The sequence below is a fragment of the Rhagoletis zephyria genome, unplaced genomic scaffold (assembly GCF_001687245.7).
Source record: "Rhagoletis zephyria isolate East Lansing unplaced genomic scaffold, Rhagoletis_zephyria_1.1 Rzeph_scaffold_04475, whole genome shotgun sequence".
In the NCBI taxonomy this organism is placed as follows: Eukaryota; Metazoa; Arthropoda; class Insecta; order Diptera; family Tephritidae; genus Rhagoletis; species Rhagoletis zephyria.
Genome location: NW_016161558.1, coordinates 16,564 through 32,594, shown reverse-complemented (window position 1 = coordinate 32,594; position 16,031 = coordinate 16,564). Strand labels below are relative to the sequence as shown.

General features: G+C 36.1%; 3 protein-coding genes and 1 long non-coding RNA gene across 5 annotated transcripts; 2 read left to right on the top strand and 2 right to left on the bottom strand.

The window, feature by feature from the left end:
- Window positions 1-2,265: 2,265 nt before the first annotated feature.
- Window positions 2,266-3,802, bottom strand: LOC108370778 (OTU domain-containing protein 6B). Its single transcript, XM_017626181.1, has one exon. It carries the CDS (start codon window positions 3,550-3,552, stop codon window positions 2,623-2,625), a length of 930 nt encoding a protein of 309 aa, XP_017481670.1. The 5' UTR covers window positions 3,553-3,802; the 3' UTR covers window positions 2,266-2,622.
- Window positions 3,803-5,495: 1,693 nt separating this feature from the next.
- Window positions 5,496-6,630, top strand: Csl4 (exosome component 1 Csl4). Its single transcript, XM_017626184.1, has 3 exons — window positions 5,496-5,793; window positions 5,856-6,104; window positions 6,195-6,630. The coding sequence occupies exons 1-3, from the start codon at window positions 5,608-5,610 to the stop codon at window positions 6,414-6,416; spliced, it is 657 nt and encodes a 218-aa protein (XP_017481673.1). The 5' UTR covers window positions 5,496-5,607; the 3' UTR covers window positions 6,417-6,630.
- A 690-nt stretch (window positions 6,631-7,320) lies between these two features.
- Window positions 7,321-14,920, top strand: LOC108370777 (uncharacterized). The gene is made up of 3 exons (XR_001848673.1): window positions 7,321-7,334; window positions 7,598-7,600; window positions 14,808-14,920. It is a non-coding gene; the product is annotated as an uncharacterized LOC108370777 (long non-coding RNA).
- On the bottom strand, window positions 8,950-11,895 carry LOC108370776 (uncharacterized). 2 transcript variants are annotated; one of them, XM_017626180.1, is made up of 7 exons: window positions 11,664-11,895; window positions 11,302-11,605; window positions 10,607-11,230; window positions 10,468-10,525; window positions 9,902-10,192; window positions 9,434-9,693; window positions 8,950-9,373 (listed from the first exon to the last, which is right to left on the bottom strand). In XM_017626180.1, the coding sequence occupies exons 1-7, from the start codon at window positions 11,750-11,752 to the stop codon at window positions 9,137-9,139; spliced, it is 1,863 nt and encodes a 620-aa protein (XP_017481669.1). In that variant the 5' UTR covers window positions 11,753-11,895; the 3' UTR covers window positions 8,950-9,136. The 2 variants fall into 2 exon arrangements, with proteins under 2 accessions (XP_017481669.1, XP_017481668.1); XM_017626179.1 differs by having other exon boundaries at window positions 9,434-9,851; window positions 10,060-10,192.
- Window positions 14,921-16,031: the final 1,111 nt, after the last annotated feature.

Genomic DNA, 16,031 nt, shown 5'->3' with positions numbered 1-16,031 from the left:
ACCACAAATTGGATTTGCTCACAGAAGCTCTGGGCTCAAGCCTTATCCATTCGTACTGAAATATACTAGCCAGAAATGGGATTGCTTTATAAAAGAGGGAACCATTTTGAAATATAAGTGTTTTTACACTTTACAAAATAATTTATGTAACCACACATACGCGGTTTTGTACTTTAAACGACGATATGTATGCATAAGTAACGATTTATTATTTCATTTTTAACGGTCTGCAATAAACTTCTTTCTACCTTTATGAATATTTATTTTGATTAATAAAATTTCAAATAATGAACCCTGTTTTACTTATACATAGATATTAGTATTCGGAGTGACTATCGGCACTCGCTAAAAATATGAGGTAATAATGACCAGCAGGAGTTTCGCTACGGGTAAAGTGGAATTGTTGAGTTCGAAATACACTTGAAGTCATAATTGTATGGATAACCGTAAACTTGATACCTTCCATAATAGATCTCTTTTAAACATATACAGGTGTCTTATGGCGTTTTCTTTTCTACCGAAAAATGTTGCCCTTTCATGCCCTCTACGCACAAATACTAAGGAGAGGGCAATGAAAAAGCAAAATTTTTTTGTAGAAAAGAAAACGCTGTTATATTCGGATTGATCATGTATAGTACTTCCAAATCATGATAATATATAATAATTATTGAATCATGCTTTCTAATTAGTTTTAAAATTTACTACAATAATACAGGATCCAATTTCAGTGATTTTTCAATCAAATTATTGATATGACTATAAGTGACAGTTCATGTGTGAGTTTTTTAAGGTGCCAAACACTCTTCGGTGTGATGATCAATCCGACCCCGCTCAGCAACTCGTCCACAGCGCGGAGAACAAACTAGGTCTTTCCGTCTGCCTCACATCAAAGTAGCTGCATTAGGAGAAAGGAAGGAGCGGATAGGAAATTAGTTTATCCAACCACCTGCTAGCACATGAATGACGACGGGAACATGGATAGGAAGCTCGGCCTTTCCGACCATGACCAACAGCTTGTTAGAAAAGCGCGGCGGAAAGATAGACTGCACATAACGTTAGACTGGAGACTAGGCCTCGCCAGCTACCCATCTCGTGTACACAATATAAATCATTTATTTGATAGTTTTAGGGCCGTTTAAACGTTGGATTAAAAATGAGCTATATCTAAAGTTGAGCATTTGTGTAGTCAGTCCACTTGCAAAGTGCTCTATGTAAATTTTTTTCGATTTTTAGTTTTTGGTGGTTAACGTACCAGTATTTAAAGTAGTTCCATGTCCAGTAACAATACAGTGCAAAATCCTTATATATTCTGAAGTCAAATGTCAGCTAGCAAAAGTCGCTATAATACTAATTGTACGTATTTATATACAAGTTAAAAGATGGAGACCTGACGAACTTAGAAAACTGCAAGAAAACGTGGTACTTTCGGTGCCACGGTTGGATTTTACTTCTTTTGTAGACGTTTTTTTTTTAATTTATGGATAAAATCACATAACGCTGTTTGCAAGTGGACTGCTCATTTCTGTTAACGGTTTTTGACGTATGTACATATGCTTCTTAGTTGTATTTAAAACCGATGATAAAATGATTTCCTTTAGACACAGTCATACATTTTAATGCAACCTTTAAATATAAGGTGAGCTTTAAGGTTACAGGCTATTTGAGAAAACGGCCAGTACCTGACAAAAGCATTGGCACAGAGAATTTTTCGCAGTACGTGCAATGTTTTTTATCTTATTTCTTTTCGCTAATATTTTATACAAATATAGTTCATACTTCAACACAAAAACAAAATCTCTAAACTTTGTGCAAAACTCAGGAAAATTAAATAAATTTGTGTACTAATTTGCATGTTTCAAATTAGATTTTTTAGAAAAATTTTACATATGCAGTTTTATAGGCATTGCCAAAAATCAATGCCATGTTTTAGCAACATCAAACTTACACTTTATTTTACTAAAATTGAATGGGCTATAAAACTGTTTTTTTTTGTTTTTGTTTGTAGTAGTATGAACTATATTTAAAAAAAAAAAAAATTAGCGAAAAAAATTTGTTTATTTTTGTTACTTATGGCCTTATAACAATTATATTCAACAATTTTATTGAGCTTAGGCCGTTTTTAATGGAAAACGATTGTAGAAATGCAACAATGATTTGAAAAAATGTTAGAAGTGATAGCTATTTCGGAAATCACCACATTTCCTCATCAGACTTCTTCAGCGGGTCTCGAACCGACGAACCCAGCTGACTCAGCCACGTGCTCAATAAAAATTGTTGAATAGAAAATAAATTAGAATAAAAAACTTTGCATGCATTGCAAAAAATTCTCTGTGCCAATACGTTTGTCTTGTCTGGCACTATCCTTGTAATTGGCTTGGTAACATACGTATAAATATTTATGTATAATTTGTAATATATTCAAAATATGTACATAGGTATCAGTGCCTTTATTTAAGTCGCAAGACTGTAACAAATAAATAAAACAACTTTACCCCGGAGCAAAACACGTTTGGTCATTATTACCCCGTATTTGACGTTATTTCTCCGGGGACCGGTATATCACCCGTTTTGCTTGCTGATAATCTCTCCGATTAGCATTTGTCTTTTTTCGTCATCTTTTATTCAGTCATTGGCCTTGCTGGTATTTCCTTCACTTATTGGCACAGTGGAATTGTAATGCTCACCAAGGCTATACATGTGTCGATGGTAAGTTATTAATAGATTTGGTCCCGCAAATTCGTCAGCACCCAGTACAGTGGGCGGCCCTTCTGCTTGCAGTACTTCAATTGGTACTTTTAATATTGAAGAAAGAGCTTTTAATTCAATCTGTCCACCCCAAGCTGGGGTAGTTTGCAAAGCCTCACAATATTGCTCGAATTCCATGTCGTTTAGTAAGTCACCTGTTTTTGGATTTGTCATAAAACAAACAAGTGCATCCTTATGAGCGCGTATATAATTGGCCGTTTCGTTTCGTAGCTCTTGTACGCTGTAGGCAATTAATCCGTTTTGTGTTAATTGATGTCGCACCGCATTGTAAAGACAATCTCCATCGGAGGGTATATTATGAAGAGTTATTTGCCTCTCCAGCAATTTTTCCTGTATACTACGTGCTTCTATAGCTTTTGGTGCGAATTTCGCATCCTCTGCGGCAGCCCGTACATCTTCCTCGCGTTGCCGAGCTTCACGCGCCTTCTTCTCACGTCGTTTTTGAGCTTTAGAAACTCGTTGAGAACTACATCTGGAGGTTTCTTCTTCCTCGTCATTGCATAATACTTCTTTTTGCTGCTCCTGTTCATTGAGAGATCCATGTTGGCTTTCCTGGACCTTTTCTACATCTGCTAATTCTGCAGTTTGTCGCTTTTCCAGTTCGCTCTCCATACGTGCCACCTCTTCCATCGCCTCTTTTCGTTTCTTTTTGTCATTTTTTGGTGCATTTTTTTTCAATGCTTGTATTTTGGCTTGCAGCTCCTTGCGTTCACGACGGTGTCTACTAAGTACATCTTCCAGCGCCATGCCACATAAGGCTTCAGTCAATCCCAATTCATTGGTCATAATCAAATTCCCAGTAGGATCTATTCAGATTAAAGTATTTGGATACCTAAATATTGCAGCTATTAATCATTTGATTAAATTAATCGACTATGATTTAATTGTATCGTAGTTTAGTGTTTAATTAATCGATTATTAATTGATTGATTGTGAAATATCATAAAAATATTTTCAAGAAATTTAAATACTGTAGTTGTCTAATACCATGTTCGGACCGACAACGAAAACACTTTGAAATCGAGTTTTGGGATTGTGGCCTGAAAGCTGTTCGCATCGGCTGTTAGTATTCTCTCTTTGTTTACAGTTTAGGGATGGGTAAATTCGATATTCGAAGCTTCGATATTCGATTTTTAATCGAATTGTAGCTCCAAAATGGCGAATTTTTGAAATCGAACTTTGTGTTGCTAAAATTCGGATAAAATCGAATTTTTCTAGAAAAAATCGATTTTCATGTTTATTTCCAAAACATCAACTCTTCAAATTTCTTCTTACTGACTAAATTTGCCATCACTGTGTGTGTTTTTCGATCTAATGCATCGAAACAAAAAATCTGTGCCAAGAAGCAACTGTTATTCCAAACTNGTTTATTTCCAAAACATCAACTCTTCAAATTTCTTCTTACTGACTAAATTTGCCATCACTGTGTGTGTTTTTCGATCTGATGCATCGAAACAAAAAATCTGTGCCAAGAAGCAACTGTTATTCCAAACTCAATTAAAAAAAAATATTAAAAATCTGTTTTTTGTTGATTTTTTATTTAAAATTTTTGGAGGCTTTTACGTTGGTAGCATGAAACTTTTGCCTGAGAAGACCCCTAGTAAAATTTTTCGGAGAATAATTTTCTACAATAAATCAATCTTCCAACGACCTTCCAAATTTGCTTTTTGTGGAATTTTTTGAAGTAAGGGTCAAAATTACCCTTTTAGGCGGGAGCTAATGGCTAAAAATGTTCTACGAAAATATTNAGTAAAAAAACTGTTTTTTGTTGATTTTTTATTTTAAATTTTTGGAGGCTTTTACGTTGGTAGCATGAAACTTTTGCCTGAGAAGACCCCTAGTAAAATTTTCCGGAGAATAATTTTCTACAATAAATCAATCCTCCAACGACCTTCCAAATTTGCTTTTTGCGGGATTTTTTGAAGTAAGGGTCAAAATTACCCTTTTAGGCGGGAGCTAATGGCTATAAATGTTCTACGAAAATATTTCCCATGAAATTTTATTACATATGTCTTAACCTTTAATTTCGCTCAGACATTTATTTTAACAATTTTTTCGACTTTTTTGAAAACTACGTAGTCCGAGACATGAAAACTTTAGTAAGTCATAAAATAAAAATGCGAGCTAACTTTTGCAAATCCATCGAGCGTTTTAGTACTGGACGGGTATACTTTCAGAAAATGTTAACAAAGTCCGGGCTGGTTTCGGCTGTCGCACAATGTAACTTGAGTTTAACTTTTTAAACAGGTGGCCACTCTCTTCAAATGACAGTCGTTTCTTGTCGACTAGAGACGAGTAAACTCGATTCTAAAAGGTGATTTTTGACTAAAGTCAGAGTCGACTTTTCCATTCCTATTCTAAATGCGTGGCCTAGGGCGGCTTTTATATTTGATTGGTGGTAATGGAAGTTCTAGCAAATGTTTCCAACACATGTAGTTTGGTAAGCGCTGAAGAAATCCTTTGCCTACCTGGGCAACGGATATGTCTGTCGGAAGAAACCACAGTAGCGGGACAAGGGACATATGAGCGTGGCGGTTACATTTATGCTACATTAGCTGGTAGCGTGCAAGTTAGGGAANATACTGGATGGGTATACTTTCAGAAAATGTTAACAAAGTTCTGGCTGGTTTCGGCTGTCGCAATTTGAGTTTAACTTTTTAAACAGGTGGCCACTCTCTTCAAATGACAGTCGTTTCTTGTCGACTAGAAACGAGTAAACTCGATTCTAAAAGGTCGAGTTTTTTTCAGCAAAAAGGCGATTTTTGACTAAAGTCAGAGTCGACTTTTCCATTCCTATTCTAAATGCGTGGCCTAGGCGGCTTTTATATTTGATTGGTGGTAATGGAAGTTCTAGCAAATGTTTCCAACACATGTAGTTTGGTAAGCGCTGAAGAAATCCTTTGCCTACCTGGGCAACGGATATGTCTGTCGGAAGAAACCACAGTAGCGGGACAAGGGACATATGAGCGTGGCGGTTACATTTATGCTACATTAGCTGGTAGCGTGCAAGTTAGGGAAAAGGATAAGGTAACAATTGTTCAAACTAGCTTTGTAATAAATTTAATACATTGGGAATTCTTTATATGAAGTGTAAATACATTGAAGTTAAGTGTGCTGGTAGCCAGACTATTGTACCTGTGGCGGGAGATGTGGTAACGGCGCGTGTTCTACAAGTGAACCAACGCTTCGCAAAGTGTTCTATAATCTGTATTGGCGACCATATACTTGAACGAACATATCGAGGGATTGTGCGGAAAGAAGATGTCCGTGCTACAGAAAAGGATCGTGTCGAAATGTACAAATCATTCCGCCCTGGAGATGTAATACTAGCACGAGTGGTAATTGCTTGAACTGAAAGTTATTGTTTTTATTATCTACATATATTTTTGATATTATTTTTTAATATTATATCTACAAATTATGTATAGCTTCCTCAAACTGAGCTGACATGCTACCAACTTAGTACTGCAGAGAACGAATTAGGTGTAGTGGTTGCGACTTCTAGCGAGAGTGGTACAAATGGTCCACCAATGGTGCCTGTTAGTTGGACCGAGATGCAATGCCCCAATACATTAGTCAAAGAACCGCGAAAAGTGGCAAAAATTGTTGCAGAGAGCTCTTTAAAAACTGAGCTGGAGCAAGAAAAGTAAAGTGCTGGGTATATATGTATGTACATAAATAAATAAGTACATTTGTGGGTCGATTATGGATGGCAGCGCAACCGCAGTTGGGTTTGTCAGTGGGCGACGCCACTGAAATGTAAATTATATTATGAATAGCAACTATAGTTAAACATTTAGAAATAAATGAAATGGGTATTAAATTTGAAAAAATACCGGTTAAATATAATTGCTGACTTTTTGAGCTAGCAAGCATCTTACTGGTATATTCAAATATCATATCGAATTCGAATAATTCCTACGGTCTGACTTCTTGAATTGAAATTTCGAAAATAAATCGTTCTTTTCGATCCCTGACTTATTCTTCATACGCATATATTTGTATGCTATAGGTACGAATAACCGCCTAAGCCGACTTCGGAAAGAATTGAGTTATATATGCTATCGTATTCCGCAACTACTATTCCATGTGTATGTGAAATCCCCATCTCGCCAGCTAGGCTATTTAAAAAGTTATAGACGAACATATTTTGGTTTCCCCTAAAGATTAACATTACAATCCAAATGTTTTAAGCGTTTTTTCTCGAACTCAGGTTTTTCGCTACCATTCCGCAGGCCCTGGGATCAAGCCAAGTTTCCGACTAACATCAAAAACAATAAATAAACCAAAAGTGGTTCTAATAGCGGTTGCCCCTCGGCCGGCAATGACAAACCTCCGAGTGTATTTCTGCCTTGCGAAACAGCTTCGCATAAAAATACAATCGCCGTTCGGAGTCGGCGAAAGACTATAGGTTCCTCCCCTTTGTGTGACAACATCAAGGCGCACTTCACAAATCAGGGGAGAAGCTCGGCCAAACGCTAACATATTGTGTAAGCGCCAATCTATTATTATTAAAGTGCTTGTTTGAAGTAGCTAAGACTTACCGTTAATTTTTGGCAATTTCTTTTGTTGAAAGCAAGGTACATTGCACAGGTAGTATCCGTAGAGCAGCTGATTTTATTTATTTTCAAATTATTTGGTCTCGAAAATGTAAAATATTTTGAATTTTTTGTTAAAATCCATTTGCATGTGAAACCTTTTTCCATACAAAACAAGCGATTGAATAGCAGCTTTTGGAACGTTCGCCCAACTCAGCAGCACAACCGCTGATTACTGGCCCTTGTAAAGGATGGATCAATGCTTCGAGAAGCAAACAAATTTACTAGGAAAGAAAGTTGCATCAATTTTTATTTTTTCCAATTTAAATTTTTTATTTTTTATAATTTTTTGTATTTCACATGGCACGCTTTGATTTAGAAGAAAAAATTCAGAACAGTTTTTGACACTTTCGATACCAGAAGCAACAACAAAATACACGCAAATGTTGTTTTTGCTCTACTGATACTACCTGTTTAATGTGCCTTGGTTTAAAGTGTTACGCATTTTCTTCATACAATGTAAGTAGATTAGAAAAGTTTTTATGGGGAAGCAAATGAGCATCACGTTGCGCTTTATTATACTAAATTTTAATGAACTACATAGCTGCAAATACAATTTTTTCTAAAGATTCTGATTTTGATGAAACTTTACAGAATTGATTTTCATGGTTTTTGCAAAAAGTCGGAATTTTGGATTTATATGGTTCTTGTTGGGAAAAATAGATTTACTTTCATAAACAAAAATAATAATAAACGTAGCTNTCGTTGCGCTTTATTATACTAAATTTTAATGAACTACATAACTGCAAATACTATTTTTTCTCAAGATTCTGATTTTGATGAAACTTTGCAGAATTGATTTTCATGTCGGAATTTTGGATTTATATGGTTCTTGTTGGGAAAAATAGATTTACTTTCATAAACAAAAATAATAATAAACGTAGCTAAGATGTTGTCCTAATTTATATTTTACTGTGTTTTCCTCAATTCGAAGCACATACATTCAGATCAGAAAATAATAATTATTAATGGAGAAAACACTTCATCATCACTTATAACTGGTTCATAGGCACGCCATATTAATGAGCTGTCAAGGCGTGGAAATACCGAACATCGATTACATTTGGCGTCCCGTATAAAATAAATTAATTGACAGGGCAATTGGTCAAAAAAGAGGACTGTCCCGTATAATACAGGGCGAATGGTCACCTATAGGCGCATATAAATTTAATCAGCTTCGGCTTTGAAATTTTCTTTTTTTAAATCGTATTCCATTTGAAAGGGATATACTAAGTTCTCGTTTAATGTTGCTTTCGCACGGTCATATATGTGAGTTACGCGATTTTTATCTCCATAGGAGCATTCGAAACGCACATATTCCATCCAGACCGAGGTGTTATCCTTTCCAAACTGTAAAACCATATTTTCATAAANCGTATAAAATAAATTAATTGACAGGACAATTGGTCAAAAAAGAGGACTGTCCCGTATAATACAGGGCGAATGGTCACCTTAGCAATAGGTACTTGCATATATATATACACATACTTATGTAGGCGCATATAAATTTAATCAGCTTCGGCTTTGAAATTTTCTTTTTTTANACATTCAGATCAGAAAATAATAATTATTAATGGAGAAAACACTTCATCATCACTTATAACTGGTTCATAGGCACGCCATATTAATGAGCTGTCAAGGCGTGGAAATACCGAACATCGATTACATTTGGCGTCCCGTATAAAATAAATTAATTGACAGGGCAATTGGTCAAAAAAGAGGACTGTCCCGTATAATACAGGGCGAATGGTCACCTATAGGCGCATATAAATTTAATCAGCTTCGGCTTTGAAATTTTCTTTTTTTAAATCGTATTCCATTTGAAAGGGATATACTAAGTTCTCGTTTAATGTTGCTTTCGCACGGTCATATATGTGAGTTACGCGATTTTTATCTCCATAGGAGCATTCGAAACGCACATATTCCATCCAGACCGAGGTGTTATCCTTTCCAAACTGTAAAACCATATTTTCATAAACTTGTCGCCGACGATCAGTATCCTTTTTAGTCTGAAAGATGAAGCCAATTATGCGTATTATGGGTTATTTGTTCAAAAGCTCACCAATTACCTTTAATATAACTTGAGATTCCAATTCAGCCATTTTCTCATGCAACTTGAGACAGGGCGGTGGTAACTGACTTAAATGATCGTACTCTTTACGTACCTTATGAAAGGGAGAATTAATCATACAAAATTCCAGATACTGCGCACGAAATATTCCGAATTTGGGACTCGTCATTTTAATGGCATCACGATAGAGTCGTTCAAGAGTCGAACGGTCTTCATCATATCTAGTTTTGAAGTACTGAATAGCCAACTCAAATATGGGTCCTGATTTATCGCCAAGGTCTTTTACTGCTTTCGCATGGATTTTTTCTACCATGTCAGAAGTGTTTTGACTTATATAGTATGAAATCCACACTTCATATAATTTAACTGACTTATGAGCAGAGCAAACCTCACTTAGCATAGTTTCAGCAATTTTCCTTCCAGTTTCAGTCACAATNAAAGTACTGAATAGCCAACTCAAATATGGGTCCTGATTTATCGCCAAGGTCTTTTACTGCTTTCGCATGGATTTTTTCTACCATGTCCGAAGTGTTTTGACTTATATAGTATGAAATCCACACTTCATATAATTTAACTGACTTATGAGCAGAGCATACCTCACTTAGCATAGTTTCAGCAATTTTCCTTCCAGTTTCAGTCACAATTAACAAACGTAGAAAAACACAATAGTGTTCCTCACTCATTAGACCTAATTCGTGACCCATTTTCAAAGCCATAGCCAGGTACTTACGCCTAATTTTCAAATCTGTTTCATTATTTTCGTTTATAATTAGCATTGCGCTAATGTAATCATGGCACATTGTCCGCGTTTTTAGCTGAAAACGTAAAATGTACATACATATATGTAATCAGCTTGAATACAAAGTTTTTTTAATCACAAAAATCTTGGTTACTTACAGTTTTTAATGCCGTTTCGTATATTTTAGAACAAAGTTCGATGCGTTGTCTCGTTGTTCGTTCCTTAAAAACCGGCTTGATCGAAATTGTACCACTGTCGGTCGTGTCTTGAATTTGGCTTCCNGGTTTCATTATTTTCGTTTATAATTAGCATTGCGCTAATGTAATCATGGCACATTGTCCGCGTTTTTAGCTGAAAACGAAAAATGTACATATATGTAATGAGCTTGAATATAAAGTTTTTTTTAATCACACAAAAATCTCGGTTACTTACAGTTTTTAATGCCGTTTCGTATATTTTAGAACAGAGTTCGATGCGTTGTCTCGTTGTTCGTTCCTTAAAAACTGGCTTGATCGAAATTGTACCACTGTCGGTCGTGTCTTGAATTTGGCTTCCTTCTGCAGTCTGTACATTATCTGTGGCAGAGGCAGTCTCAATTTCTGTTCTTTTGGCATATTCCTTTAAATCGTTTAGAGCAAAGCCACGCAGCTCCCTCTGTGCCAAGAAATCCCACAGTTTTTCCTGTGAAGGATAACGTTCTAGTAAATCTTCAATTATTTTTAATTGCAGGCTAGCTGTGATATTTATAAAGGAAGTATCCTCGCATCTACGCACTAATCCGATGAAAAATGGCAAATTAGTAATAGTGGTACGGCTATTTCTATAAACACATTCTGCTTGACGCAGGGCGCTTTCATAATCTAGTCTCTGGCCAGCCAATATTCGTTTATGGGCTACGAATACTAGCAAGTCAAATAATGTTTTGGTGAGAATTTCTTCATTAGGATGACGTTGAAGTCCCCGTGTACAAATGTCCTGCCATATGAGGCTGTCACTATCGTTGCTAAAAGCCCAAAGCGCTGCTTCAACCCAATTTTTTTCATTGGAACCGTGATACTAATAAAAACAAAGTAATGAATTTATTGTCTCTTTAAAACAACGTTTGTATTACTATTTTTTGATCTTACTGTAAGCATTTTTTCGTAGATACCGAGGACTTGCGTTGGGTTCGAATTTTTGCTAAATTCTATGAAATGGTTCCACAAACTTTCGGCTTCAGGAAACTTTTGGAGGCACTCTCGATACAATTTTGTTATGTGATTTATCAGATTATTCTTAAGACCCCGTAGCTCTGTTTTGTAACTGGCTTCTTTACGTTCCACCAAACGATACATTTTGCGCTCGAGTATGATGTATTCCACGTACGTACGGCTATTAACACTTTTCTGAGTGAGTTGCAGGGCGAAGGACTCCCTCTTCTGCTTGTAATCACTGAAATTGTATCAATATAAGAAAAACGTTCGTGTAAAAGGTTCCATGCGATGTTTACCTGATCTCGTTGTCATCGCATATGTTATATCGTTTTAATTGCTCATAGACGGGCAAAGCACGCTCTTGCAATTCTTGGACTACTTCCATTTTTCACTTATTTTTTTGGGGTTTTGGGTTTTTCACTTAGACGCTAATCTTTTTATTGTCAAAAGAAATCCGAACCAGCACGAATAAATGTAAACAAAATTAGAGTTGGACGCGAAAAACCACGTTGCTTATCACCTGATCGATGACCTGATCGAACAGGGTTTCAGCAGGGCTGCCAACTATCTTTAGCTATGATGTGCCATATTGAGGATAAAAAAGTGCCTAAAAAGGTGCCATCCTTTTTAATCTTTCTCATTTAGCACTAAAATAAGAACCACATTTCTAAAACAAAAGTGCAAAAGTCCTTTTCAAAAGTCTGTCAAACTCAAGAATTTCCAAAACAGACTACAGGATCAGTTACACCTTGCGTGTAAAGTGGCTATCGAAAGCAGTTTAATTTCCGAATGTCTGTTGTGCTGCAAAAAAGACTTTCTGGCTATTTACACGGGAAAGTGGACTTCTGGATTTCGCATTTTGGCAGCAAAATAGTAAAAAAAAGCGCTTGTATTGCCACGTTTAATCGCAACTTTAAAAGCGTGTCAGACATGGCAATGCAATATATGTATTTCGAAAAGGCTGTCAAATTGAGACATTTTCTGAAAGAAGTTGCATGTACAGCCACACATTGCATGTAAAATGTCTTTCGTAAGAGATTTTTTTATTTCCGAAAGGGAAATTGCTGATTGCTAGTGCAGCACGAGCAAGTTGAAATATATTTCCGAAATCGATTTGCGCGCTGTTAGATGCAGTCACACCATGCAGCATTAATTTCTGAAACTGATTTCCGAAAAGTAACAGCAATGTCTTTCTGGCAGTGCACACATGGAATTAAAATTTCTCTTTCTCAATTTAACAGCGAATTGCGTGGAAAAGTGGGAAATATAAATCGTGTTTATTTGGGTTGTCCAGCTCAGTATCACGATCATTTCTCACGGAAACGGTCTGGATCATTCTCATTGGAGTTGGCAGCACTAATTTTATACTACTAGCACAAGGAGGATGAAATTGTAAAAATTAATTTACTAAGAGCCAGTTTTTCTGTGCACGGCCGTGGTTTAAACTAAGTTTAAACGCCCGATCTGGCTGGTTTAAACTAAGATCAATTTAACTCGGTTTACTTAATAAAATTAGCCCCTTTTTAAGAAATCTCCATAATACGTTTTGCAAATCGCACCGATTTCAAATCGTACGATTTGCAACATGCCGAATGCTTGGTAACTTTAGTCGATAAAACAGATTCCTATGATTTTCTCGATTGACAAAAGAGAGCTTATCAATTTCCAAACTGACAGCAAAATAATTCCCGTCCCCCGTCTCTTCTGTAATAAGTATTNCACTTATTTTTTTGGGGTTTTGGGTTTTTCACTTAGACGCTAATCTTTTTTATAGTCAAAAGAAATCCGAACAAATGTAAACAAAATTAGAGTTGGACGCGAAAAACCACGTTGCTTATCACCTGATCGAACAGGGTTTCAGCAGGGCTGCCAACTATCTTTAGCTATGAGGTGCCATATTGAGGATAAAAAAGTGCCAAAAAAGGTGCCATCCTTTTTAATCTTTCTCATTTAGCAATAAAATAAGAACCACATTTCTAAAATAAAAGTGCAAAAGTCCTTTTCAAAAGTCTGTCAAACCCAAGAATTTCCAAAACAGACTGCAGGAGCAGTTACACCAGGCGTGAAAAGTGGCTATCGAAAGCAGTTTAATTTCCGAATGTCTGTTGTGCTGCAAAAAAGACTTTCTCGCTGTTTACACGCTAAAGTGGACTTTTGGATTTCGCATTTTGGCAGCAAAATAGTAAAAAAAGCGCTTGCATTGCAACGTTTAATCTCAACTTTAAAAGCGTGTCAGACATGGCAATGCAATATATGTATTTCGAAAAGGCTGTCAAATTGAGAAGTTTTCTGAAAGAAATTGCATGTACAGTCACACATTGCATGTAAAATGTCTTTCGAAAGAGATTTTTTTATTTCCGAAAGGGGNCGCTGACAATTTTGGTGTTTTGATAATTCTTTGAGCTTGTATATTTTTGTGTTTTGGTCAAATATATCCACTTTAAGGCTTCGTAAATTGTATTAAAGAATAGTCGGAGTTTTTGTTGGTACTGACGATATAATTAGAGAATTATGTCTGATAAACTAAAAGGTGACACGTCACGTCCATCGGCTACAACTGCATCTATTTTAGTAGCTGCCCCAAATCTAACTGCAGGTCCAACAACTACACCTGTTGTGAAAAATCCACTTTTGAGTGCATCAGTGACAGGGCTAACATTTGATGATCTTCCGAATAAGCCATTACTATTACCACCGCTGGCTATTAACCGAGGTAAGTTTCTTTTGTTTCTATTGAGAACAACTTGTTGAGCTGCAGAGCCAAGTCAAATTAAACAATCAGATTTTATCAAAATTTTATTATTTTTAAATTTTATTTCTTCGTATGTACTATATTGGTCATATATATATACATATGTATTGGTATGTAAGTATANTGCAGCACGAGCAAGTTGAAATATATTTCCGAAATCGATTTGCGCGCTTTTAGGTGCAGTCACACCATGCAACATTAATTTCTGAAACTGATTTCCGAAAAGTGACAGCAATATCTTTCTGGCAGTGCACACATGGAATTAAAATTTCTCTTTCTCAATTTAACAGCGAATTGCGTGGAAAAGTGGGAAAGTGGGAAATATAAGTCGTGTTTATTTGGGTTATCCAGCTCAGTATCACGATCATTTCGCACGGAAACGGTCTGGATCATTCTCATTGGAGTTGGCAGCACTAATTTTATACTACTAGCACAAGGAGGATGAAATTGTAAAAATGAACTTACTAAGGGCCAGTTTTTCTGTGCACGGCCGTGGTTTAAACTAAGTTTAATCGCCCGATCTGGCTGGTTTAAACTAAGATCAGCCAATCAAATGCCAACCAGCTGTTCAATTTAAACTCAGTTTACTTAATCTAAGTTTAAACTGGCCCTAAATGGGGAAAAACACATTTAAACAAAATAATATTCACTTAAACAAATATTTAGCGCGAAGGAAGTTTATCTGAAGCAAGTTAAAAGAAGCAATGGCAGAATATATGTTTGTGTATACAATCATTTGTCAGTGCTACCAAACCGTACTGCCATATTATCAGTGAGACAAACCAAAAAGAGCGGATCATAAATTGAACCAGTTCTCTATCAGGATCATGTCGTTATTGTTGCATTCATGAGCAAATTTTTATCCGGATACCGATCATTGCCCACGAAAACACAGCGATTGCCACGTCTGACACGCTACACGCCAGCAGAAAATTGCAGTATTGTGTTTAAGAAGTAGCTGTTCAAAGCGCAAAAGGAAAAATTTGGCAAGTTTATTTTAATTCGTTTTAATAAAACTAGGCATGTAATTTCTTGCGCTAAATATCAGATGATGTCGAACAGACCTGTTGACAACTCAGTGAGGCATGAGCGTGGCTTTCGTTTAAGGTATTATAATGTCAAAATATTACAAGCGATTCGAAATTCATAATTTTTTATTTTCCAATTTGACATATAGGTTGGATCTTATCAGATCAATCTCAGATTCAATCACACTTTGTTGAATGAATTTTGCATCGATCTGTCTATTCACAGGTCTATTCTGCGCTGGTAATAAAAAGTTTGTAACCGGTAAATAAAGTTCCTGTTAATTTTTAAACCCTTTTCGCATTCTGTATACTCTTGTAACCGGTAAATTTTGTTACCATCTCATAAGCTGGTAACAAATTATTGCCCCGTGAAATATGCAATGCCAGGATTTGCACAATTCTTAACTGCATTACCAACGTACCTAGAATCGCGGTGACAAGAACTGGTAACATTTTTTGGTAATACAATTTTCCGGTTACAAAATCTTCGGTAACGTGCAGAATAGACCTGTCAGTGTCAAAATTAGCCCCGTTTTTAAGAAATCTCCAAAATACGTTTTGCAAATCGCACCGATTTCAAATCGTACGATTTGCAACATGCCGAATGCTTGGTAACTTTAGTCGATAAAACAGATTCCTATGATTTTCTCGATTGACAAAAGAGAGCTTATCAATTTCCAAACTGACAGCGAAAATAGTTCCCGTCCCACGTCTCTTCTGTATTAAGTATGAAAAACCATAAACACCCCTTTAAAACTAATGCAATTTGGTTTGGATGTTGCTATTTTGCACCTTTCGCTGACAATTTTGGTGTTTTGATAATTCTTTGAGCTTGTATATTTTTGTATTTTGGTCAAATATATCCACTTTAAGGCTTCGTAAAT